The sequence below is a fragment of the Hemiscyllium ocellatum genome, chromosome 29 (assembly GCF_020745735.1).
Source record: "Hemiscyllium ocellatum isolate sHemOce1 chromosome 29, sHemOce1.pat.X.cur, whole genome shotgun sequence".
Taxonomy (NCBI): Eukaryota; Metazoa; Chordata; class Chondrichthyes; order Orectolobiformes; family Hemiscylliidae; genus Hemiscyllium; species Hemiscyllium ocellatum.
In genome coordinates, this window is record NC_083429.1 from 50,412,978 (window position 1) to 50,439,849 (window position 26,872).

At 42.9% G+C, this 26,872-nt stretch overlaps 1 protein-coding gene across 3 annotated transcripts in view; it reads right to left on the minus strand.

Moving 5' to 3' along the window:
• The window catches only part of tmprss4a (transmembrane serine protease 4a), a 59,080-nt gene extending 34,394 nt beyond the window's left edge, over positions 1 to 24,686 (minus strand). For 2 of the 3 annotated variants that reach the window (XM_060846749.1, XM_060846747.1), the window contains exon 1: positions 24,582 to 24,686. In XM_060846749.1, the coding sequence (XP_060702732.1) occupies positions 24,582 to 24,617 (36 nt within the window). In that variant the 5' untranslated portion in view covers positions 24,618 to 24,686. Of the gene's footprint in view, positions 1 to 14,816; positions 14,906 to 24,581 lie in introns of those variants that run through there. The other variant, XM_060846748.1, reaches the window with a different exon arrangement.
• Between the last annotated feature and the right edge of the window lie 2,186 nt (positions 24,687 to 26,872).

Below are 26,872 nucleotides of genomic sequence, written 5' to 3' on the forward strand. Positions count from 1 at the left end.
TAGGTGGTTAGGGGTTTAATGTGGGATACTAGTGTTCATTAGTCAAGGTATTGAATACCAGAGTTGGGAGATTACAATGGAGCGGTATAGGACACAGTCAGTCCACAGCTTTAGTACGGTATGCAATTCTGGGTTATCACACTAAAGGAAGGATGTAACATATAGGGGTTAAAAATCACACAATACCAGGTTATAGTCCAACAGATTTAATTGGAAGCACACTAGCTATCGGAGTGCCACTCCTTCACCAGGTGATAGTGGAGGACACAATTCTAAGGCACAGAATTTATAAAAAAAATTTAGTGTCATGTAACTGAAATTATACACTGAAAAATGTCTTGATTGTCTGTTGAGTCTTTCATCTGTTTGAATACCATGATAGTTTCACTTCTTTCATGTGTAAATCACAAAACCTTTTTTAAAAGTTGCATTCTCAGGTTAGCTGTTAACAATGGTGATAGCTAGACAATATGTTGAAGGTGTTAGCCCCGTGTTCTCTGTTTATGCCATGATGATTAGATTGATCTCACACACACTCCCACAGGCATCCTCTCAGAGACTTAGACCACTCTACATTCATGCACACACGTATACACTCTCTCTCACAGACACTCACAAACCCCCACCCCAGACAGACAGACAGACACACCTATATTTTGTGGGGTGAATTTGTACTTGCAGGGTTACATTGTACTTTGCTCAAAAATTGCATGAATTCATGTAAAACTCTGTTATCTCACTTTTTAGATTAGAATCAATCTAATCATCATGGCATAGACAGAGAACACGGGGCTAACACCTTCAACATATTGTCTAGTTATCACCATTGTTAACAGCTAACCCGAGAATGCCACTTTTAAAAAAAGGTTTTGTGATTTACACATGAAAGAAGTGAAACTATCATGGTATTCGAACAGATGAAAGACTTAACAGAAAATCAAGGCATTTTTCAATGTATAATTTCAGTTACATCATACTAAATTTTTTCTATACATTCTGTGCCTTAGAATTGTGTTCTCCACCATCACCTGATGAAGGAGCGTCACTCCGAAAGCTAGTGTGCTTCCAATTAAACCTGTTGGACTATAACCTGGTGTTGTGTGATTTTTAACTTTGTACACCCCAGTCCAACACCGGCATCTCCAAATCATAACATATAGGGGAGTTTGCAGGGGAGATTTATCAGGATGTAGCCTGGCCTGAAACTATTTTATTATGAATATAAACTCAATAGACTGAAGGCTGAAGAGGGATTCCTGATTGAAGTCCACAAATTTTGAAGGGCTTTGATAGGTTTGCTAGGAAGGAGCTTCTCTCATTAGAGGTGGTCAATTACCGGGAGGAAAGATTTAAGGGAAGAACCAGGGCGTTTAGAGGGGATTTAAGGATTGTTTCTTTTCCACCCAGGGGGTGGTGGGTACCTGGAACTGATTGCCTTAAAAGGGCGACCGAGGCAGGAAACGTCACATTAAAAAATTATTCAGATGAGCACTTGAAATGCCATGGAAAGGCTATGGAAATAAGTACTGGGCAGTGAGGTTAGAGTAGGTACAAAATAGATAGATTAGTTGCTAGATGGCTGGCTATTGTGATAGTCTAAGACTCAAAACCTTCTCTGTACTGCTTCTAGCACAAAGGTAGCACAAGTAGATCCAAACTGCACACAACACTCCAGCTGCAGTTTCACTGAGATCTTGTAAATTTGCAGCAGAACTTCCTTCCACTCGATTTTGTTTTGCAATAAACACCAATATTTCAGTAACTGTGAGTGTAACTCAGGAGGTTGCCTAGAAACAGCTAACGCAATGCACAGAAGACGGACAACAACTGATCCATTTCAACATCGCACCAACTACATTTCCACAAATGAAAACAAATATTTTAGGATTTAGAAACATTTTGGAGTGCCCAAAGAGCGATCAGTACGAACAGAGCAAGAACACATCAAAGTGGTCTAATGATCTAAAGTTTCAGGTAACCTCAATGAGGATTCACCTGGGCCACACAAATGACTGGAATCGCACTGACCTGGGCTCACAGCATTATTGTTCCACATGACTTCTATTCCTACAGTTTTCTCCCTCCTTCTGTTCCTGAATCCTTTTCATATATGCGAGAAACCTTTGGGGAACTTCGCACACTTCCCTGATGAGAACAATAAACCTTGCCCAACTTATCCTCAACGCTGCCCAGAACACCTGTGAATTATAGTTAGTTGATCCTCAAACCCCAAAGCTCCCATATGACGAATGCAACACCCTCACTCTATTGAGCGAGAAACTCATCGTAATTGCTTTATTCATTCTGAGTAATGTAACCTGCAAGTTTACACCCCCGAACCTTCACTTCCTCAAACAACCTGCAGTCTCAAAATGTTGCCTGATCATTACTCATGCGATTTATTGTCACATTTAGAATTACTTCCACTGTTTAGGAATTGGTGCATTAGAGACTTACACGAACTAGTATATCAATTATCCAAATACTACACATATAGAAAACCATTTGAAGTCCCTCACATATCCATACTGATTTAAAGAAAAACATTGACGTGATAAAGACTTCACAACAGACCAATCACATTCCTGGTTGCTTACAACATGGGAATGATTGTAAATCTGCAGGATATCTGAAAGTTACCGTTGATGTGGAGATGCCAGTGTTGGACTGGGATGGACAAAGTTAAAAATCACAACACCAGGTTATAGCCCAACACGTTTAATTGGAAGCACTAGCTTTCAGAGCATTGCACTTTTGCACAGAGAGAGAGAAATAAAGCAAGGGACAGATTGTGGGGGGGGGGAAAGAGGAGGAAGAGGAGGGTGGGGGCAGAGGAGGGGAGAAGTCTGAAGTCTGAAACAACAATGAACTGTTGGAGAAACTCAGCAGGTCTGGCAGTGTCTGTGGAGAGAGAAGCACAGCTAATATTTCAAGTCCAGTGAGCCTTTGTCAGAACAGTGATTGCCATGATCATGAAGTTACTCCACTGCAGAAGGAAACCAACTGCTGGCTATACCAACACAGAAAAGAACTCCAGGACTTTAATCAAAACGCTCTGGATTGAGCTGAACCCTCCACAGTCAGCTGCACTGCTTTCCAATGCTCCCCCCACCAGCAGGATAAACACCAATGAGGTCAGTGGTGGGAAAGATGCTGGAGTCAATTATAAAAGATGAAATTACGACTCATTTGGATAGCAGTAACAGGATAGGTCAGAGTCAGCATGGATTTACGAAGGGAAAATCATGCTTGACTAATTTTTTTGAGGATGTAGCTATGGAGATGGACAAGGGAGAGCCAGTGGATGTAGTGTACCTGGACTTTCAGAAAGCCATTGCTAAAGTCCCACATAGGAGATTAGAGAGCAAAATTAGGCTACATGGTATTGGGGGCAAAATACTGACTTGGATTGAAAATCGGCTGGCTGATAGGAAACAAAGAGTAGTGATAAACGGCTCCCTTTCGGAATGGCAGGTAGTGACTACAAGATTCGGTGCTGGGACCACAGCTGTTTACAATACACATCAATGATATAGATGAAGGCATGAAAAATAATGTTAGCAAATCTGCTGATGATACAAAGCTGGGTGGCAGGGTGAAATGTGAGGAGGATGTTACGAGAATACAGGGTGACTTGGACAGGCTAGGTGAGTGAACAGATGCATGACAGATGCAGTTTAATGTGGATAAATGTATGGTTATCCACTTTGGTGGCAAGAACAGGAAAGAAGATTATTATTTAAATGGAGTCAAGTTAGGTAAAGGGGAAGTACAACGAGATCTAAGTGTTCTTGTACATGGGTCAATGAAAGCAAGTATGCAGGTTCAGCAGGCAGTGAAGATATGCTGGCTTTCATAACAAGAGGAATTGAGTATAGAAGTAAAGAGGCCCTTCTGCAGCTGTACAGGGCCCTGGTGAGATCGCACCTGGAGTACTGTGTGCAGTTTTGGTCTCCAAATTTGAGGAAAGACATTCTGGCTGTTGAGAGAGTGCAGCATAGGTTCACGAGGTCAATTCCTGGAATGGCAGGACTATCATATGTTGAAAGATTGGAGTGACTGGGCTTATATACACTTGAATTTAGAAGGATGAGAGAGGATCTGATTGAGATGTATAAGATTATAAAAAGAATTGGACACTTTGGAGACAGGAAGTATGTTTCCGCTAATGGGTGAGTCCAGAACCAGAGGACACAGTTTAAAAATAAGGGGTAGGCCATTTATAACAGAGTTGAGAAGAAACGTCTTCACCCAGAGAGTGGTGGGTATATGGAATGCTCTGCCCCAGAAGGCAGTGGAGGCCAAGTCTCTGGATATTTTCAAGAAAGAAATGGATAGAGCTCTTGAAGATAGTGGAATCAAGGGTTATGGGGATAAGGCAGGAACAGGATACTGACTGTGGATGATCAGCCATGATCATAATGAATGGTGGTGCTGGCTCGAAGGGCCGAATGTCCTACTTCTGCATCTATTGATGGACAAGAAAAATTCAGAAAGAACACTTGCATAATTGACTTGAAGAATGAAGTGTTGGATTTTTGGCTCATTCCTAATTGCCATATCAGCAGAAACACAGTATGACACAGCACTGGAGGCCATTCAGCTCAAATTAGTATATTTTAGAATTAGATATTGTTGTCCAGTGTACATACAGTGAAAACTGAACAATGTCACCATTCTCTCGCACCATCTTGGTTACAAAACTAAAATTCAAAAGAAAAACAAGACAAATTTTTTTAAAAGTCCAAAAGGTAAGAAAAATTCCAAATCTTAAAGTCTAAAGCTTTACCTCCACAAAATGTGTTTGGAATGCTCAGCCACCAATGTAGGTATTTGGGGCTAGTCACAGCCTGGAATCTCGTTCAGCTGTGAGTCTCTCATTTCACCTGTACCAGTTCTTTGAAAGACCCACTGAACTGATCCCACTTCCTAGCCCTTTCCTCATAAATTGGAGAAATTTACAAGTCTAAATGTATATCCAATTCCCTTGCAAAAGTTATCAGCACCTGTTTCAGGAAGCACATTGTTGATCAACATAACTCCCTGTAAAAGAATTCTCATGTTGCTCCTGTTGTATTTATTGACCCTTCCTCCTTTGAATTGCTGCCAAACAAAATGCAAATTGGCGGTGGAATTTGATCTGAAAATGTGTTGCTGGAAAAGCGCAGCAGGTCAGGCAGCATCCAAGGAACAGGAGATTCGACGTTTCGGGCATAAGCCCTTCTTCAGGCTTATGCCCGAAACGTCGAATCGCCTGTTCCTTGGATGCTGCCTGACCTGCTGCGCTTTTCCAGCAACACAGTTTCAGCTCTGATCTCCAGCATCTGCAGTCCTCACTTTCTCCTCGGTGGAATTTGATCACAAAGTGAATTACACCTAAAGCCTTTGTTGTGATCTTTAGATTCTCACCCTCTGATTGTAACAGCAGTTATCAAATTGAGTTGTGCCCAGATTTTTAACCATTGTGCTCGGACATGTTATTACATGCATCTGGGAGCAGATGGTACTTGAAACCAAGTCTGCTGGCAGTTATAGAGAAGAACAGACCCTTTGGTCCAACTCATCCATCCTAACCTATCCAGTCCCATTTGCTAGCACTTGGCCCATATCCCTCTAAACCCTTCCTATTCATATACCCATCCAGATGCCTTTTCAATACTGTCATTGTATCTGCCTCCACCACTTCATCTGGCATTTCATCCATACATACACCACCCTCTACGTGAAAAAGTTACTCTTCAGGTTCCTTTTAAACTTCCCCCCTCACCTCAAACATTTGCCATCTATAACTTTGCTCACCCCTACTCTGGAGAAAAGAGCTTGACTATATAGCCTATCCATGCCCATCATGGTTTTATAAACCTCTATAAGGTCATCCCTCAGCCCCTGACGCTCCAGAGAAAATAGCCCTAGCCTGTTCAGCATTTCTCTGTAGCTAAAATCCTCCAACCCTAGCAACATCCTTGTAAATCTTTTCTGAACCCTTTCAAGTTTAACAACATCCTTCCAATAGCAAGGAGGCCAGAGGTAGGGACGCTACTAATTCACCACAAGAGCCCTTTGTTGTGGTGATCTCTTACACCAGCTAAATCATCTCCCATTCCCCAAACTGTGGCAAAAAAAATTGCAATATTTTACTTGTCCTGGAAGACTGGTCAAAAGGCTTATGTTTGTCTTAGCTGCACATGTACCAGTTCACAAGTTGTAAGTGGTGCGTCATATCAAAAGTACATGTATTGTTCAAACTAATTAATGTATACCAGTGAGATTTACAAATATCAGTATATTTTAAGCAATTTTCAACAAAATTATTTCCACTCAAACATTCATACACTACTCCCGATCATTTTTAACCACAATCCATAAAACTGATTTCAACTTAAAATAGACCAGGGAAAATTATCTAAATGGAAATTTACAAAAGACAAGTTACAATTTATTACCCTACTGATCTACTCTGCTTCAAGCATTTCCAAGTTTCTAATTATGCAAATAGTCATACAAACTCAATATTGAACAGGTTAATTCTGTATATTAATCTCAGTGCCATTTCCTGATTGCTAAATTTCCCAATATTTTCCCTCCACACTCCTTCTCAGGAGAGGGGAGACCGTGACACTTTTGCAACAGCAGAACAACACTGCCCTCGAAGCCTCATGCCCTCCAGGATTGACCCTAGTGTGCCTCCAAGGATTGAAGATTAACCTCGGGATTCTGCTTGCAATGTTTTTTTTTGCCTGGGTTTCGATTAAAAGGGCTTTATTCATCATTCATTTTCTTTGAACACCCCATTTATAGCTCATGGAATAAAAGGGACAGTATCCTCATGAAGACAAAATTGGCTCAGTGACAGGAAAGTGGGGGGTATGTTTTCTTTGGGGAGGAGGTTACAGTGATGCGCCCCAGGAATGTGTTTTCAGACTCCTGCACTTCCTAATGTACATTACTGATTTACGCCTCTGGTGTAGAGGTCACAATTGCAAAATTTGTTGGTGAAACAAAAGCTTGCATAGGATTATGAACTGTGAGGAGAAGCATGGATAACTCCAAAAAAGGTCAAAGTGCTTCAAATTAAAAAGGTAATTACATTTAAGCAGGAAAGTATGAAGAGAATTACTTTGGTCAGAAGAACACAGAGCCAAAAAGATATAACTCAAAATGCGGCTGGGAAGGAGGGGTGGCAGCCAGGAGCAGGCAGAAGGATGGCAAGGCAGGTTGGAGGTAATGGTTATTAAAGCTTATACCGTGCTGGGAGTGATCAACAAGGGGGCAGAGCACAAAATGATTCAAGCCTCACTCGCAGGATTGTGGCAAACGTGGAAGACCACACTTTAAGAAAAGCAATGGACAGGGTACAAGCATGATTCACAGGAATCTTGTGAATGTGAAATTTTAGTTGTGTGGACAGATTGGAGACTGCTCTCCTTTAGGAGAGCGAAAGGAGATCTGATTGAGGAGGTCAAATCATAAGGGATCTGGACCGAGTCAATAAGGAAAACTTGTTCCCATTAATGGTAGGGCAGAGAACTAGGCAGCACGGACTTCCAGTAATAGATTAAAAAAAACAATGGAAATAGGAGGAGAAACCTTCTCACACAGAATGCATTGCCGGAGAGTACAGGGGCAGCAGATTCAAGTGAGATATCCAAGAGGCAATTGGATTGTCATCTGAAAAATAATAATTTGCAGGATATAGGGAAAAGACATAATAATGAAAAAAAAAACCAGCAAGGAGAAAGGAAAGGGAATGGCACAAGGTGAACTGTAGCTGCGGAGGGCCAGCACAGACAACAGGTTGAATGGCCTTCTCCTGGGACTTTCTCAGATTGTATTGGTTCTAAAAATACTGGAGGTGAGAAGAAAAGACCCACCCAGTAACACAGCAAAAGTGAGTGCTGCAGATGCTGGAAATCAGAGTCTAGATCAGAGTGGTGCTGGAAAAACACAGCAGGTCAGGCAGTATCCGAGGAGCAGGGAAAAAAAAAATCGATGTTTCGGGCAAAAGCCCTTCACATTCCTGATGAAGGGCTTTTGCCTGAAATGTTGATTTTCCTGCTCCTCGGATGCCGCCTTACCTGCTGTGCTTTTCCAGCACCACTCTAATCTAGCCATCCAATAACACGTCAAGTTTGACCCAGTTGGGCAGCCCAAGAGTCCACTTCCTTCCCAGCTGGATGCCGGAGTGTGGGACTGGGGCAGTGTGAGGATAGAGCAATGCAGTCACCCAAAACTGACAACCCTACCTTGGCAGAGTGTGAGCAATTTTCTCCAGTCTGTACGCACGCAGAACTCCAGTCTCCAGCTCCCTCCCTGTAGCAGATGGCAGGTACCCAGGGGTCCCAGTCACTGCAAACTGGCAGCTCCCTGGCATTCAGAAGCAGTGTGACTGGGTTTATTTTCAGGCACTTCCTCCTACACTAATCCCTTCCCCCTGTCCTACCCCCACCTCGCAGCAGTTGTTAGTCATATGGACCTTAATTTAAAGTTGATGTTAATTATTAACATTCACAAATTGTACAAACAACATACATGGAAAATAGTTTGATCTAATCACACTTGGTTAATGATGTGGAGGTAATTGCCTCCTCTCTTCAATCAGCCCCTTTGGAAGCTGCAATGGGTAAAGCTGCCTGATTTGGAGTACACATGCATTCAAAACGTAAGAGTCTTGGAATATCAAAATTAGGATTTAAAGGTTGAGAGAACATCTGAAGGAGAGTTCACCCTCAGGACACTGACAAGGATGTTGTGAAAACCTCAGAGCAGGAGATGATGTTCTGTCACTGGACTTGTAATCCAGAACCCCAAGTTAGTACCCTACAGCAAAGAACTGCAGATGCTGGAAATCTAAAACAAAACCAGAAATCATTGGAAAAACTCAGCAGGACTGGCAGCATCAGTGGAGAGAAAGTAGAGTTAACGTTACAAATCCCATTACTGTTCTTCAAAATGGGTCAGAGCATTCTGAAGAAGGGATACTGGGCTGGAATCATTGACACTGCTTTCTTTCCAAAGTGGCTTCCAAAACTGCTGAGTTTCTCCAGCAATTTCTATTTCCATTTAACACTCAAGGTTCTTGACTCTATCAGCAGATGGGGAAATTGGAATGCAGTATATTTAAAAAAAAGGAAATTTTTTAAAAAGTCATTGGTTAAAAACAAATATCTGGTTCTCTTTCCTTTTGGGAAGGAAATCTGCTGCCCTTACCCAATCTGAACTACACAATCTGACTCCAGACCCACAACAATGTGGTTGATGTTCACTGTCCTCTGAGCAATTAGAGACAGGCAGCAAAATCTAATTTCACCAGGGATGCTCAGAAATAATGGAAATTAACTGCCTAATCTGGGGAAATACACATAAATAAATAAATAAATACTCTTTTTAAAAGTCCTGGCTGTTTATGGAGAAGTGGGCGGCACGGTGGCACAGTGGTTAGCGCTGCTGCCTCACAGCGCCTGAGACCCGGGTTCAATTCCCGACTCAGGCGACTGACTGTGTGGCGTTTGCACGTTCTCCCCATGTCTGCGTGGGTTTCCTCCGGGTGCTCCGGTTTCCTCCCACAGTCCAAAGATGTGCGGGTCAGGTGAATTGGCCATGCTAAAATTGTCCGTAGTGTTAGGTAAGGGGTAAATGTAGGGGTATGGGTGGGTTGCGCTTCGGCGGGTCGGTGTGGACTTGTTGGGCCGAAGGGCCTGTTTCCACACTGCAAGTCTAATCTAATCTAAAAAAAAATTAACGTCCCAATGTGATGGAACTGTGGCCCAATGAAGTAATGGGTCAGAATTGAGAGGAATGAGATGTTTCCAGTGATTTATGATTCAAGCAAGGACCTGGGCACAAGGCTAATGCAAAGACTGAAAGCAGAAGGAACACAGATGGCTGCAGTATATGGAGGAAGGATTGTTTGACCATTTCAGAACAGTAAGTCACATTGCTGCTGGTAAAAGTCACGTGAGATCTAACCGTGCAACGCTCACAACTTTTCTTTCCAGAATAAGAAGGGAAGTTAGTGATCCACTTTGGTCCTTCTCGTTAATCCTTACGACTGCATTTACTCATTTACCAATTTCGCATTCCCAAAAACCTCAGAAGCAGGGGGACTGCTTACCAAAAACTCAAACGGGGTCAGCTGCAGAAACCAACCACAACAAAAACCACAAAATCTCCAAAACTACAAGTAGGAGATGCTGACAGAGGGCACATTGGCTCTATCTCTGCCAAGTACATACAGGGCATTGACAAAGGGAGAAAGAACAAGCCTGGTGGGCAAAAATAGGAAAAAGCAGTGTACAATGCAATTGAGAAAAAGCTACAGTAAGTGATACGACTGAGAAACTTTTCCACCACCAATCCAACTTCCTGATATAAATCTAAGATCCTCGCACCATCTGGGAAGGATCACTCTATAAAGTAGGCAGCAGAAGATAGGGTCAATCTCGATAAGCAGCAACGCTTTGTTACACAGTACTTTATAACTAGTTACATTCCATCTGAGGTACAGGATGGTCTAATCAGACACATGCTCACCTTCAGAGTAAGATGACATTCCTACTTACAAATCATTACATTGCATAACAAACACAATTGGTTAGCTCGGAAATAAAACCAAGCAACGCAGATGCTGGAAATCTGAAACAGAAACAGAAATTGCTGGAGAAACTCAGCAGGTTTGGGAGCATCTTAGACAGTCACTGGACTCAAAACATTAACTCAGTTTCTGTCTCTGTACAGAATCTTCCTTACCTGTTGAGTTTCTCCCACAGGTTTTTGTTACAAAATTGGTTAACTCCTATGTGGAGGAGTTATATCTTAATAAGCACAGTTTATCTTGTGATTCAGTTAACCCTCTTTCTACTAACTACCTTATACAAGCAAGGGGTGGGGAGGAAGAGAAAGGCAGACACACACACTTTCATAACATCAAGCCATTCCAAAGTTCGTCACGGGCAAAAACGGCATCCTTTCAAAGTCCAATCATGATTGTTATATTGAATGAGTGTCAGCCAATGTACACACAGTAAGATTAGTGGCCTGATATTATGTTTCAGTTCGGATGAAGGATTACTCGACTCGAAGTGCTAACTCTACTTTCTCTCCACAAATAATGCCAGACCTGCTGAGTTTCTCCAGCAATGTTAGCTCAACAAGAAATGACCATGTTACAGGGAAAGCTCCTGTATCATTACATTTCCTTGATTTAAAGTCTGACACAATGCAGCCAGGTCTCTAGAGCACAACTTGAACTCCTGGGTGCCCGCAACTGAACTTCAAAGTCAGAAAGTTACGGATTCAAAGTCTTCAATACAAAATGTAGGTTTGAACACCATTGAAGTACTAAGAGGCTGCTGCACCATCAGAGGCACAGTTGTATTGAAGAGACAACAAACATCTCTGCCCCTCTCAAATGGACAGAAAGAATCCCAATGCACTATTTTGGGAATTTTCCCCAATGTCTGAATTAATGTTCATCCTTCAACCAGTAAAACACAATATGTATTTTTTAAATACTGCTTTGCAGGAGCTTACTATGTATTAATTTATTGTCATATTTCCTATATTTCAAGAATGACACAACTTCAAAAAAATTAAGCAATTGGCTGAGTCACCAAATGGGTTGTATTATTCCTAGCAGTTTCAGTGTTTTTAAACATTTATTCTGGGATGTAAACTTCGCTGGTTGAACTAGCATTTATTGTTCATCCCTAGATTTTCCCTGGAGTGTCGGAAGCTGACGGGTGACCTTATTGACGCTTATAAAATCATGAGGGGCATAGATAGGGTAAATAGACAAGGCCTTTTCCCCAGGGTACCCCACAGTTTGAAATTAAAGGGAATAGGTTTAAGTTAAGAAGGGAAAGACTTAAAAGGGACCTAAGGGCCAATTTTTTTCATGCAGAGGGTGGTGTGTGTATGGTGTGAGTTGCCAGGGGAAGTGGTGGAGGCTGGTATAATTACAAACAGTTAAAAAGGTGTCTGGATGGTGTATGAATAGGAAGGGTTTGGAAGGATATGAGCCTAGTGCTGACAAATGGGGCTAGATTTATTCAGGATATCTAGTCAGCATGGATGAGTTGGACCAAAGGGTCTGTTTCCATGCTGTACTTCTGTACGGCTCTATGCCCTTGAGAAATGAGTAGTGAAAAGTCAGAGTTTATTTGGTGTTGGTAAGCTGACACTGAACACTGGTCCTGGGCTAGTCTAACTGTAGTTGGACAGAATTTAAATTGGTTTCAGCAATTGCAGAAACCTCTAACGACTGCAGGGTAGAAAGATCAGGATTACTGACTTATAAACCAAGCTTGGACTCACCTCTCTTCAAACTGGATAGATTCCCCTTCCCTGCTCTTTCATCTGTTCATGCCTCACACATTTCTAGTTTTGTTTAGACTGGTTTCCTGAACTCCCAATGCCATTGCTGGCCTCACACCCACAGCACTGTCCTCTCAGCTAGCTGTCAATAGTATCTGTGCCAATCCCCAACTTGTTTTTACCTTCCAGATTAATCACTGTCCCATCTGATTCACCTTGGCAATTCCTCAATAGAGAGAGAGACATTTGCATTTACATAGTGCTTTTCACAATCAACAAACATTACAGTTATTCCCTGCCATTGGAATATCACAGAATGCCCACTGTACAGAAAGAGACCAGACAGCCTGTCAAGTCTGCTCCAACCCTCCAAACAGTATCACACTCTATGCCCATAGCCCCACATTTCCCATAGCTAATCCACCTAGCCTGCAGATCTTGGACTGTGGGAGGAAACCAGAGCACCCAGAGATACAGGGAGAACATGCAAACTCCACACAGTCGCCTGAGGCTGGAATCAAACCTGGGTCCCTGGCGTTGTGAGGCAGCAGTGCTAACCACTGAGCTACTGTGCTCCTCAATGCTGGCTCAACGAATACTTTTTTAAAAAAAATAGTCACTGTGTTGCAGTGTAAGCTGCCAATAGGGAAACCTCCCAAACCAGCAATCTGTTAATGGAGACATTGCTTTAGCAGTAAAGTGATGTGGTTGTAGAGTTGTGGGGAGAATGCAGGGTGACATAAGGAAGTTGAGTGAGTGAGCAAACACATGGCAGATGCAGTGGATAAATGTTACACACTTTGGAGTGAAAAGCAGAAATACAGAGTATTATTTAAATAGTGATATATTGAGGACTGTAGAGCACAAAAGGATCTGGGTGTTCTTATACACCAGTCAATTAAAAGACTCAGGCAGGTGTAGCAAGCAACTAGGAAAGCAAATGGTTGCTGAGCTTCAGTGCAAGAGGTTGGAAGATGAGATATAGGGGTGTCTTACTAGAGTTTTACAGGGCCTCGATCAGACTGCACCTAGAGTACCATGTATAGTTTTGGTTTCCCTACCTAAAAAAGTATATACCTGCCATAGACGGAGTGTAATGGAGGGTCATTAGACTGACACTCTGGCAGGATTGCCTATGAGGGGAGAGTAGTTTGACCGGGCCTGTCTTCTCTGGAGTTTAGAAGGACGAGAGCAGATCTGACTGGAACATATAACATTCTAACAGGACTGGCCAGACTGGATGAGGAAGGGTGTTTCCCTTGATTGAGAAGTCTAGAACCAGGGGGCACAGTTGACAAAGGAATAGACAGAGACACAGGGAGAGAAGGATGAGCATGGCATCACTACTATGACTCTGATGGAACAGAAATAGAAATGGAAACAAAGCAGGGGAGTGATGGGGGGTAGGGGAGTGAGGGAGGGAGAAATGTGTCAGCCATTGCCCATCAGTCAAGTTCCCAGATTCACACCTGGGACAGGTAACCATGGCTCAAGGATTGAGCAAACGTCAACAAGTATGAACAAGTGAAACCAGGGAATAAAAAAGTTAAAATGACAAAGATCTGCATTAGAAAATGATATGGAGGTGCTGGTGTTGGACTGGGGTGGACAAAGTTAAAAATCACACAACATCAGGTTGCAGTCCAACAGGTTTAATTGGAAGCATTAGCTTCCGGAGCGCTTCTCCTTCATCAAGTGGCTGTGGAGTATAAGCTTGTGAAGGAAAGGCATTCTGAAAACTAGTGCTTCCAAATAAACCGGTTTGTAGCCTGGTGTTGTGTGATTTTTAACTTTGCATTAGAAAAGGTCGAACTGTTGATTTCCATCAGTCAGTCTGATGATATTCTTCACCATTTCATACTCAGTGGAAAAAAACAGAAACACAGGATAGTTACAGCATGGGAGACTCTCCATTAGCACCTTGTCCCCATCTTGGCTCTTTGCAAGAAAGGGAGCCAGACCCCTGGGTAGTCCCTGCAAACATCTCTTTCCTTAGACACATGCCCCATTTCCCTTGAAACTCCACACCCGAATCTGCTCCCATGCATTCTCAGTATTATATTTGCCCTATGTCTCTTTTGTTTTTTTTTTCAACGGATTAATTTAAATTGGTGCCCTCTGGTTCTTGAGCCTTCTACAGTAGAACTAGTTCCTCCTTCCTTCTCTGCTCTGACCAGCCATCTCTTGATGTTAACACCTTGACCAAACCTCCTTTACACCCCTCCCAAATCTCTACATGTTAATACAATCTCTCATTCTCCAATCTTTCAGCACACTCTCTAATGCCTTCATATTAAAGCGATAAATGTTTCCAAGTATTTGACTATCATAACTGCAAAGATCCAGAGTGTAACCACATAATAACAAACTCACACAGCACTGAGCAGAAACTCACAGTCAGAACAGACCCCTCCAGCCCTTGTGTTCTAACATGTTCAGGCTAATTTTCTTTAAGCAACAAAACAATCAAACCGTGGTGGAGATAAAACAAAAAGCTCACTTACCTTTCGGGACTTTTTAACCATTGTTGCAGCAACAGAAACTGTTTGCAATGTTAGATCTCACTTCAGACTATGAGCAGGAAGTGTTTGCCTCCGAGAGACGAGCAAGTGATGTCACACTGATCAGGAAAAACCCAGGTGAGTGGAGAGAGAATAACGTGTAATATGACAGCACCTTAAGGAACTGACAGATTGATGAAACATGCGGAGACAGTTTATTAATAGAACAGGTACAGCTGGTTACAGACACAGTTTGGGGTCTGTCATAGTTAGCAGCAGCAAAACATACAACTGAGTCAGGAAGTTTGCACCAGTGAACAAAACTCAGGTAAACTTCCCCAATGCAGTGCTCAGGGAGTGCAGCATTGTAAGAGGCCGGGCTTGGTCTAAGGGATTCAGAGCCCAGGGTGTTAGGGGTTTGGTGTAGTTAGATCAGGAGCTGGTCTGGGTCCAGGGCTGGTAACTTTTGAACTCGACATTGAACAGAGATCCAAATCCACCATCCCAAAGAAGAGTACAAGGCATCCCCAAAATGATTCAAACAAAGAACCAGGGAGATCTCCTCAGTATCTTGGCCAATATTCATCACTCAACTTCCATCATTAAATAGCAAGGATCCTACTGTCTGGGGAGCATGCTGTGTACATACTGGCTGCCACACTTCCTGCCCTGCAACACTTAGTTACTAAACTCTCAAACTATTGTATTGGCTTAAAAATGCTTTGGGGCATACTGCAGCTGTGAGGGTTTTAGACAAATTCAAGTTGTAGCTTTATTAAAATAAATTGAATTCCAAGGAAGGGAATCACAGTCTGAAATGTAATCAAGGCAGTTTATATTCAGGCACGGCTTCTTCATCATCTGGGTCAGGAGTAGCACATGGCAGAGCACAAATTGGATTAAACAACATTACATTTTGAGATGAATCCCAACTGCATGCGGATGAAGTCGGATTCAGCAGATCCTGAAATCCAAGGATCCATTAAAAAGGCATCTGTATGGGTACACTAGTAGGAAGGCTTTTAGAGCAATATAGGCCAAATGCTGGCAAATGGCACTAGATCCATTTAGAATATCTGGTGGGCATGGATGAGTTGGACTGAAGGGTATGTTCCTGTAATGTAGAGGTGCCGGTGTTGGACTGGGGTGGACAAAGTTAAAAAAAATCACGCAACACCAGGTTATAGTCCAACAGGTTTATTTGGAAATACCAGCTTTCAGACCGCTGCTCCTTTGTCAGGTAACTGTGGAGCAAGATCTTAAAACACAGAATTAATAAAATCTGTATCTTATGATCCTGCTCCACAGCTATCTGATGAAGGAGCAGCGCTCCAAAAGCTAGTGCTTCCAAATAAACCTGTTGGACTATAACCTGGTGTTGTGTGATTTTTAACTTTAAAACAACAGTGAAATGGTTAACTTGGCTGCAAAGTCTAACAACACAAAACCGGTCTGCCCAGAATTTTTATGTCCCGTGGATGTGTCTGTGCAGAACAATTTGTCTCTGATCCAAAACAGAATTCAATTCTTTGTTCTAACAACAATCCTTCCCCCACCTTTTCCATTGTTCTGCTTTTGAAATACTTGTCTATCTTTCATAATTCTGCATTCTGGGGAAAGGCCGGCAGAACAAAACACCTACTCTAACCTTTCCACTGACATGGGTTTCCAACTTCCCTGGTTCTTATTCTCGACTGACACAAACATGTCACTATACCTCCTGCCTGGAGGCTATGGACAGACACACTGCCTCGTCTGATAATAAGCTATAATCACCTGTGCCCCCAGGCTGTAGTGCTCTGTTGATACCATCTCGGTGGTGAGTAATGAGTAAGTTAATTAATCTCAGTGTTTACTAGGTTACCAAACATGCCCCGAGGCCTGACCCATTGTCTCTGGTCCAATCTTCAATATCCGACTGAATTACCTTTTTCTACAAATGTATATTTCATGGGTGTGGTCGTTTCTGGCATGGGGCCAACATTCATCTTCATCCCTCAATGCCCTTGACCCGAGCCATTTCAGGGGGGGCAGTGAGATTAGATTAGATTCCCTACAGTGTGGAAACAGCCCTTCGGCCCAACAAGTCCACACTGACCCTCCAAAGAGTAATCCGCCCAGACCCAGACTAATGCACCTAACACTACAGGCAATTTAGCATGGCCAATCCACCCGACTGGCACATCTTTGGACTGTGGGAGGAAACCGGAGCACCTGGAGGAAACCCAGGCAGACACGGGGAGAATGTGCAAACTCCACATGGTCAGTCGCCGGAGGCTGGAATCAAGCCTAGGACCCTGGTGCTGTGAGGCAGCAGTGTTAACCACTGAGCCACGGTGCCACCCCTAAGTTAACCAAATAAAAACCGAAAGAACTGCAGATGCTGCCAATCAGGAGCAAAAAGAGATTGCTGGAAAAGCTCAGCAGGTCTGGCAGCATCTGTGGAGAGAAACCAGAGTTAACATTTCAGGTCCGGTGACCCTTCCTCAGAGTGAACCACATTGTTGTGGATCTGTAATCACATGCAGACCAGACGAGGTAAAGACAGCGGATTTCACTCCCTAAAAGGGCACAAGTGTACCAGGCAGATTTTACAACAATTGACCATAGCAAGAAATTATCACCAGCTTCCAATTGTAGAATTATTTATTAATTGAATTTGGGGTTCAAACCTGTCTCCAATAGCAGTAACCCAAACTCCTAGATTGGTTGTCCAGGGATATTACCATTAAATCTTATTCCCCCCTTATTTAACAGTTATAAATATATCAGACAGATAGAAAAACAAAATGCTAGCTGACCATCAAGGGTCATCCACAGAGGTGACCAATAACTTGCATCTGCTGCCAATGAGGGTGGTCACACCATCGATGTCAAAGGTTGAAGTGAATGAGTCGGGCAGGAATTCACAAGTTACAACCACTCAGAGTTTCCAACTCAACCACCAGCACGCGTCCAACCCATTGCATCTCAATCAACCCAAAACCTGAAACTGCTGGAGAAACTCAGCAGGTCTCGCAGCACCCGTGGAGAGAAAGGAGTGAACATTTAGAATTCAGCGAGTCTTCTTCAGAACCACATACCATCACATCTCAATCTAACTCTAATTGTTAGTATTGGATTCTGTAAATAGGATGTGAAAGATGCAGGAATAACAAGGTAACAAGACAAGTAAGTGTTGTGAACTAATTAGTTTTTAAAGTATATTGCTAGGAAGCACTTAGCATTACGAGAAAGGTGACGAGATTTAAAATCACCTTCTGTCTGGGAGACTTTACCAGGTCATATGACGGCAGGGTAAAATATTGAAATGGGTATGGGCTCTTGTGGTGCAGTGGTAATGTCCCTGATACTGAGCCAAGCGGTTGGATCCAAGCTCTGTCTGCTCCAGAGGTATGAAGAGGAATAAGCCATTCAGTCCCTTGAACCTGTTCAACCATTTAATGAGATCACGGCTGATCTGGGCCTAATTCCATATACTCGCCTTTGGCCAATTTTCTTCAATACCTTTGCTTAACAAAATTTTTAAATTGGAGATAGATAAATTAAAGAAATGATCCAGCACCCACTGCCATTGTGGAAGAGCTTTCCAAGGCGCTCCCACCTTTGTGTGGAGAAGTGCTTCCTAACATCTTAGATTAGATTACTTACAGTGTGGAAACAGGCCCTTCGGCCCAACAAGTCCACACTGACCCGCCGAAGCGCAACCCACCCATACATTAACCCTTTATCTATCACTATGGGCAATTTAGCATGGCGAATTCACCTGACCTGCACATCTTTGGACTGTGGGAAGAAACCGGAGCACCTGGAGGAAACCCACGCAGACACGGGGAGAACGTGCAAACTCCACACAGTCAGTCGCCTGAGGCAGGAATTGAACCCAGGTCTCTGGTGCTGTGAGGCAGCAGTGCTAACCACTGTGCCACCATGCCGCCCCCGCTGTGCCACCATGCCGCCCCCTGAGTGGTCTGGCTCTACTTCTCAGACTATGTCTCTAGTTCCAGAATCCCCCTCCAGTGGACATGGTTTATCTCCTCCGTCTTTTCCTTTAACTGCATCATAATTGGGTGTGTTGCAACATCTATTAAAATGTACATGGGCTCTTGAGGCACAATGACAGTGTTAGGGAGTTTTCAGAAGACTTGTAGCTCAGGTTGAGGTTCTGGACGTAGGTTTGCCTGCTGAGCTGGAAGGTTTGTGTTCAGATGTTTCGTCACCATACTAGGTAACATCTTCAGTGAGCCTCCGCATGAAGCTTCGTCTGAAAATGAACCTTTCAGCTCAGCAAGCCAACCTACATTCAGAACAATGGTAGTGTCCCCGCCTCTGAACCAGAAAGCCCAGGTTCAAGTCCCACCTGTCCTAGAAACATGTTGCAGAATATCTGAACAGGTTTATTAAAATAACTATCAAAATGCATGCAATGGTGCTATGGTAGTGTCCCTACTTCTGAGCTAGGGGACTCAGGCTCAAATCCCAACTGCCCTGTAGCTGCATCACAGTATGTCCAAACAGGTCATTCTAAAAAATAAAAATGTATATAAAAGAAGTCAACGAGAAGGTCAGTTGGAATATGCCTTAACTTCATTTAAAATCATGTCCCTTCTAGCATACAACACCAATATCTATTGGCGCACAACTGAGTACAGATGAATCAGGAATTGTAAAAAGACCCCATTAGGATTGTGCTGTCACTCACTGAATGATTGGAAATCTCATTGTACACTGACAATTGCTCATCTTGACCCTTTAAGGTTCCTTTGATCTCTTCCTGATCTTGTATTTTATTGTTGTTCTCTTGATGGAAATCACAGGATCAAACAGTCACAGATTAAATACAGGCCATATGGCCCAAACAGACCATACTGGTGTTCATGCTTCATTCAAACCTCCTTGAACTTTTCCTCAAATCTCTCATTTTATTTCCTTCTCCTCAACATTGTCTAGTTTCCCTTGTACATATCTATACTGTTTACTTCCACCATTCAGAGAAAGAGTTTCACATTCTTTGGGTAAAGATCTTTCTTCCATATCCCCGGTTGGATTTCTTGCTGACTTATTGATATACTCAAACTTTTCTCTTCCTCACACGAGGAACCGTTTTCTGTGTCCACTCAATCAAAATTAGTCACCTTTCAGACAAGGAGCGAGTCGAAATGCAGGCCAACAGGACTAGTTCAGTTTGGGAAACTTGGTCATCATGACTATTAGATTAGATTCCCTAGAGTGTGGAATCAGTCCACACCAACCCTCCAAAGAGTAACCCACTCAGACCCATTTCCCTCTAACTATTGCACCTAACACTATGGGCAATTTAGCATGGCCAATTCACCTGACTTGCACACCTTTGGACTGTGGGAGGAAACCGGAGCACCGGAGGAAACCCACACAGATATGGGAAGAATGTGCAAATTCCACACTGAACCACCAACTGCTGGCTCCTTCTGTGCATGCCCCCCCCCCGAGTTCAAATTCCATAGCAACAACAAAGTCATAGTTTAAGGAAACAATGTTGCACCGATACAGCAATTCCATTCTCCATCTTTCTGTGAATATTTGGTATGGTTTCAGTCAGATGTACAGCATGGAAAAAGACCCTTCGGTCCAACTTGTCCATGCCGATCAGATATCCTAAATTAATCTAGCCCCAATTGTCAGCATTTGGTCGGTATCCCTCTAAACCCTTTCTATTCATATACCCATTCAGGTGCCTTTTAAATGTTGCAATTGTATCAGCCTTCACCACTTCCTCTGGCAGCTCATTCCATACACGTACCACCCTCTGTGAAAAAGTTGCCCCTTAGGTTCCTTTTGTATCTTTCCCCTCTCACCTCAAACCTATGCCCTCTAGTTCTGGACTCCCCTACCTTGAAAAAAAAATCTTGGCTATTGAACCTATTCATGATTTCATAAACTTCTATTAGGTCATCCCTCAGCCTTCAACCTTCCAGGGAAAATAATCCCAGCCTATTTGGCTTCTCCCTATAGCTCAAACCCACCAAACATACCAACATCCTTGTAACTCTTTTCTGAACCTTTTCAAGTTTAACAACATATTTCCAGAACTAAACGCGATATTCCAAATGTGGCCTAACCAATGTCCTGTACAGCCGTAACACAACCTCCCAATTCCTATACTCAATGCTCTGACCAATAAAGGGAAGCATACTGAATGCCTTCTTCACTATCCTGTCTATCTGCATTTCCACCTTGAATGATTATGAACCTGGACCTCAAGGTCTCTTTGTTCGGTAACGCTCCCTAGGTTCCTACCATTAACTGTACAAGTCATGATCTGATTTGCAACACGTCATTTATTTAAATCAAACTCAACTGCCACTCTTCAGCTCCTCAGCCCACCTAATCAAGATCCCGTTGTAATCTGAGGTAACCTTCTTCTCTGTCCACTACACCACCAATTTTGGTGTTATCTGCAAACTTACTAACTATACCTCTGACATTCACATCTAAATCATTTATATAAATGACAAAAAGCAATTGGTCTTGGTGGCACATCACTGAACACGTGCTTCCATTCCAAAAAGCAACCTTCCATCACCACCCTCTGTCTTTTACCTTCCAGCCAACGTTGTATCCAGATGGCTAGCTCTTGTGATCTAACCTTGCTCACCAATCTACCACGCAGAACTTTGACAAGCACTTTGCAGAAGTCCACTGCTCTGCCTTCATCAATATTCTTTGTCACTTCTTCAAAAAAACTCAATCAAGTTAGTGAGACACAAGTTCTAACACACAAAACCATGTTGGCTATCCCTTATCAGTCCTTGCCTTTCCAAATACTTATAAATCTTGTCTCTCAGAATACCCTCCAACAACTTCCCCACCACTGATGCAAGGCTCACTGGCCTATCATCCCCATGCTTTTCTTTATGCCTTTCTTCAACAGTGGTACCACATTAGCCAACCTCCAGTCTTCTGACACCTCACCTGTGGCTATCGATGATATAAATATCTCAGCAAGGGACCAACAATCACTTCCCACAAAGTTTGAAGATACATCTGGGGTTTTATCCACGTTTATATGCATTTTAAGACTTCCAGCGTCATCACCTCTGTAATATGGACACTTTTCAATATAATCTCCACAGTAAATACTGACACAAAATACTCGCTTAGTATCTCCCCATTTCGTAGAGTTTCACACATAAATGGCTTTGTTGATCTTTAAGGGGCTCTATTCTCTCCCTTGTTACTCTTTTGTCCTTAATGTATTTGTAGAATCTCTTTGGATTCTCCTTAACTCTATTTGCCAAAGCTATCTCAAGTCCCCTTATTGCCCTCTTGATTTCCCTCAAGATGTTCCTACCACCCTTACACTCAGAGGGATTCACTTGCTCCCAGTTGTTTATACAAACATATGACCAGAGCCTCAATTTCTCTAGTTATTCAGCATTTCCTACACCTACCAGCCTCGCCCTTCACACCAACAGAAACATACTCTCTCTGGACTCTCGTTACCTTGTTTTTAAAGGCCTCCTACTTTCAAACTGTCCCTTCACCTGTGAATAGCCTCTCCCAATCAACTTTTGAAAGTTTTTGCCTAAGACTGTCAAAACTGGCCTTACTCCTATATAGACCCTTAACATTTAGGCCTGAACAAGCCTTTTCCATAACTGTTTCAAAACTAATACAATTATGCTCACTGGCCCCAAAGTGCTCCCCCACTGACACCTCAGTCACTTGCCTTGCCTTATTTCACAAGAGGAGGTAAAGTTTTGCACCTTCTCCAATAGATATATCTCCATACTGAACATGAAAATTTTCTTGTACACACTTAAATTCCTCTCCATTCAAGCCTTTAACACTTGGGCAGTCCTCAGTTCTCTTGAGGTTTCTAATTCAATTCTGTTTACACCAACAAGTCCCGTAACTATGCTGTTTCTTGTGACTTGTTGATAGTCTGTCCAAGGAGGGATACACAGCTAGGAATTTGCTCACAGTTAGAGGTTTTGATGGAGTAATTATGGAAAAACCGTTTCCTTTGGCGGGAAGGTCATTAACCACATGACACAGGTTAAGGCAATAAGAAAAAGACATGGTGAATTTTCTTCACTCAACCAGTTTGATCTGGAGTGCGTTATCTGATAAGGTTGGTGGAAACAAACTCAAAAAAAGAAATAAGCTAATAAAAATGAAACAGAATTACACAGAAATTACTGGACATGGAGTCAGAGAGACGTACATCATGGAAACAGCTTCGGTCCAACTCATCCATGCCCACCAGTTTTCCTACACTGAACTAGTCCCATCTGCCAGCATCTGGCCTATATCCTTCCAAACCCTTCCTATTCACATACCCAAACAAATACCTTTTAAATGTAATTGTACCAGCCTCCACCACTTTCTCTGGCAGCTCATTCCATACACACACCACTCTCTGCATGAAAAAGTTACCCCTTCGGTTCTTTTTAAATTTTTCCCCTCTCACCATAAATCTATGGCCTTGAGTTCTGGACTCCCCCATCTCAGGGAAAAGACCTTGTCTATTGATCCTATCTAAGCCCCTCATGATTTTATAAACCTCTACAAGGTCAAACCTCAGCCTTCGACACTCCAGGGCAGCCCTGTTCAAAAAAACGCAACCAAGTTTGTGAGACATTATTTCCCACACACTAAGCCATGTTGACTAATCAGAACAAATACATGTAAGTCCTGTCCCTCCAACATCTTGCCCAAGACTGATGTCAGGCTCACTGGTCTCTAGTTCGCTGGTTTTTCCTTACCATCTTTCTTAAATAGTGGCACCATGTTAGCCTACCTCCAATCTTCAGGCACCTCATCAATGGCTGTCAGTGATATAAATAATCCAGTCATTCAGCCACAGTAGTCCATTACACTCTACGTGAGCTTAGGAGTAATTTACAGGATGATCAAGGGCACGTTACATTACATTACAGTGTGGAAACAGGCCCTTCGGCCCAACAAGTCCACACTGACCCGCCGAAGCGCAACCCACCCATACCTCTACATTTACCCCTTACCCAACACTATGGGCAATTTAGCATGGCCAATTCACTTGACCTGCACATCTTTGGACTGTGGGAGGAAACCCACGCAGACACGGGGAGAATGTGCAAACTCCACACAGTCAGTCGCCTGAGGCGGGAATTGAACCCAGGTCTCAGGCGCTGTGAGGCAGCAGTGCTAACCACTGTGCCACCATTAGGGCATGGGACTTCTAGCCCAGAGGTATGGACATTACCATCACACCACAGAAAATAGTTGGTGATATGGTTTTCATTGCCTCCTTCAGCTTTTATTATTTTTAACGTCTAAATTAAGTCCCTTATCGTTTCACCAAAACCGTGCTCCCCTTCCCAACACCAACAACTGCCCCCCAGCTCAACCTGTTTTCAGCCTGGGGAGAGAAAAGGGGAATGCTAATGTTTGAGTAAATTTAGTACCTGAAAAAGGGATGGAAAATGTTACTGTCAACGCCCAATCACTTTACTTTCCTAAACTGACTACAGCAAACTCTCTCGGCAGAATCAACCAGCCTCCCTGCTGGCAGGATAAATGCAAATTGTGCTAAACTGGGGGCGCCACACAAATGCAGATTCTTGCCGGATTGTTTATATTTTCGTTACCTGCTCGATTGCGGGGTTGGAAGGAGAGAACCCTTCGATAAAATAAAAACCACGCCTCAGCCCAGTGTAAAAGGATGTGAACCTTTCTCCTCTGGGACCTCCGTTCAACTCCAGTCAAGAATAGCCATGATTTCAGAACAAACAAAAACTCCTTTACCTGGCGCCTGTCCTTTCCTTTCAATAACTTTCGCATGGTTTGCCTTTTCCTACAGCGAAGGTCGCGCTGTTGAGGAACTGATAGGAGTTGCCTCACCTCGCTCCGTGATCACAGAGATAATGAAACTGTCCTAAAACATTTGAACACAAAGAGACGGTGAGAATACAAACACTTCCCTTTATGGCGGCTATAAAATACACCTGCCTGTGAAAAAGAAGCCGCTTTCTTTTTGCAGTAAGAACCATTTAAGAACTAACAAATTAATTGGCCACAGTTTATTCTCGAGAAGTTTGGCCCAATTTTTTTTCCAAAAAGGTCTTGTTTGCAGCTAAAGCTCATTCATTCCTTGCCATATGAACTTGTAGTCAGTGGGTGTCAGACCCACGTGGGGACTCACCCTGCCTAACTATATTCCAACTAAAGCCTTCCTCCTGAGATACACAGTCATGTCCTGCCCCAGAGTCCTCCAGTGAACAGGGGAGAGGTCCAGGATCTGGACTGTGCTTACACTTCACTGGGTCACACTGATAGGAACAAATTGGAGCAAATTACTGCAGATGCTGGACTCTACAGAAAACACCAAATGCTGGAGATCACAGTGGGTCAGACATCATCCATGGAGAGCGAGCAAGTTTACCCACTGTGATCCCCATCACTTAAATGAGATGGACTTTCTCCCATACTTGATAAAAGTGCAGATAAGGTTGCACTTCAGACTTCCTTCGACTGTCAACACCCAATAGGAGGAAGTGAGGACTGTAGATGCTGGAGATCAGAGTCCAGAGTGTGGTGCTGGAAAAGCACAGCAGGTCAGGCAGCATCCAAGGAACAGAAGAATCAATGTTTTGGGCAAAAGCCTGAAGATGAAGGGCTTTTGCCTGAAACGTCGATTCTCCTGCTCCTCAGATACTGCCTGACCTGCTGTGCTTTTCCAGCACCACACTCTCGACTCTTAATACCCATTTCCCAACCAGCCTTTTCTTGGGAGAGTATTTGCGAACACAACTGACATAGCAGTTACAATGAAAGGCACTGACCAATCTCTCCTGAAGTTCTGTGATTGGAGTCTTTCCCATACATTTTGCTGGACGTTTACTGCCATCCTGTCTGCTATTGGTTAAGATTTGATTATACAGGTGAAGCAGCCACATGATGGTTACACTTTGAATACTATCTCCATTCAAACAAACCTCCAGTTAACACTGGCTGCAGAATTTCACCATTAATGGTCAGAATCTGATTTGATGCGTTACCCTGTATTGGGAGTGTTCACATCTGTCTCCATTTCAAAATCCCAGGACCACAATTTAGCTAAGCACAGGAACTTAGCAAGTGCTTACAGAGCACCTAAATGTTCTGTATACAAAGAATTGCTTTAAAAACTGCAGTTCAAATTATTCTGAGGTAAGTTCAAGAGGCAAGTTATAATTGGAACATCCCACAAACACTGAACTGCTAAGAATTAATCTATTTAATGTGATTAGATTAGGAGTTTAGGCCAAGGGAATAAATTAGTTAGAAAACACATCTATCCTGTGTAAGGTTTTCATATTAGATTCCCTACTGTGTAGAACAGGCCATTTGGCCCAACAAGTGCAGACTGACCCTCCGAAGAATAACTCCAATTTAGCATAGCCAATCCACCTGACCTGCACACCTTTGGATTGTGGGAAGAAACCCACACAGACATGGGGAGAACGTGTAAACTGCACACAGACAGTCACACAAGGTTGGAATTGAACCAGGTCCCTAGCGCTTTAAGGCTATAGTGCAAACCACCAAGCCACTGTGCCTTCCCAATATTAAGGTATAATATGACTCCAAACCAGTTGGTCATACATGAGACTAGACACTAATATCTTTGATAACGAGTGTAATTATACAATGCAGGGTTACATGCGTTAGTTCCAATTCAGCCAAGGTGTCCGAGTGAGCACTAGTTTAAAATAAGCCAATCAAACCAAATTGAAAAATGGTAGTGTCTCAAAAGGGATACTGTGACAAAAGTCAATACTACAAAGGGAACAGAAAATCAAAAGAACTGCAGATGCTGGAAATCAGAAATAAAAACAAATTGCTGGGAAAAATTCAGCAGGTCTGGTAGCATTAATGGAGAGAGAAACAAAGTTGATGTGTCGGGTCCAGAGACACTTCTTCAGCTTCTGTTTTTCCAGCAATTTCTGTTTTTACTGCAAAGGAACAGTCTCTTTATACTACTTTATATAAATAAAATATTTCAAAATCAACATCTCAGACTTGTTATAGCACACCTGCAGAGCAGTTGGGACTTG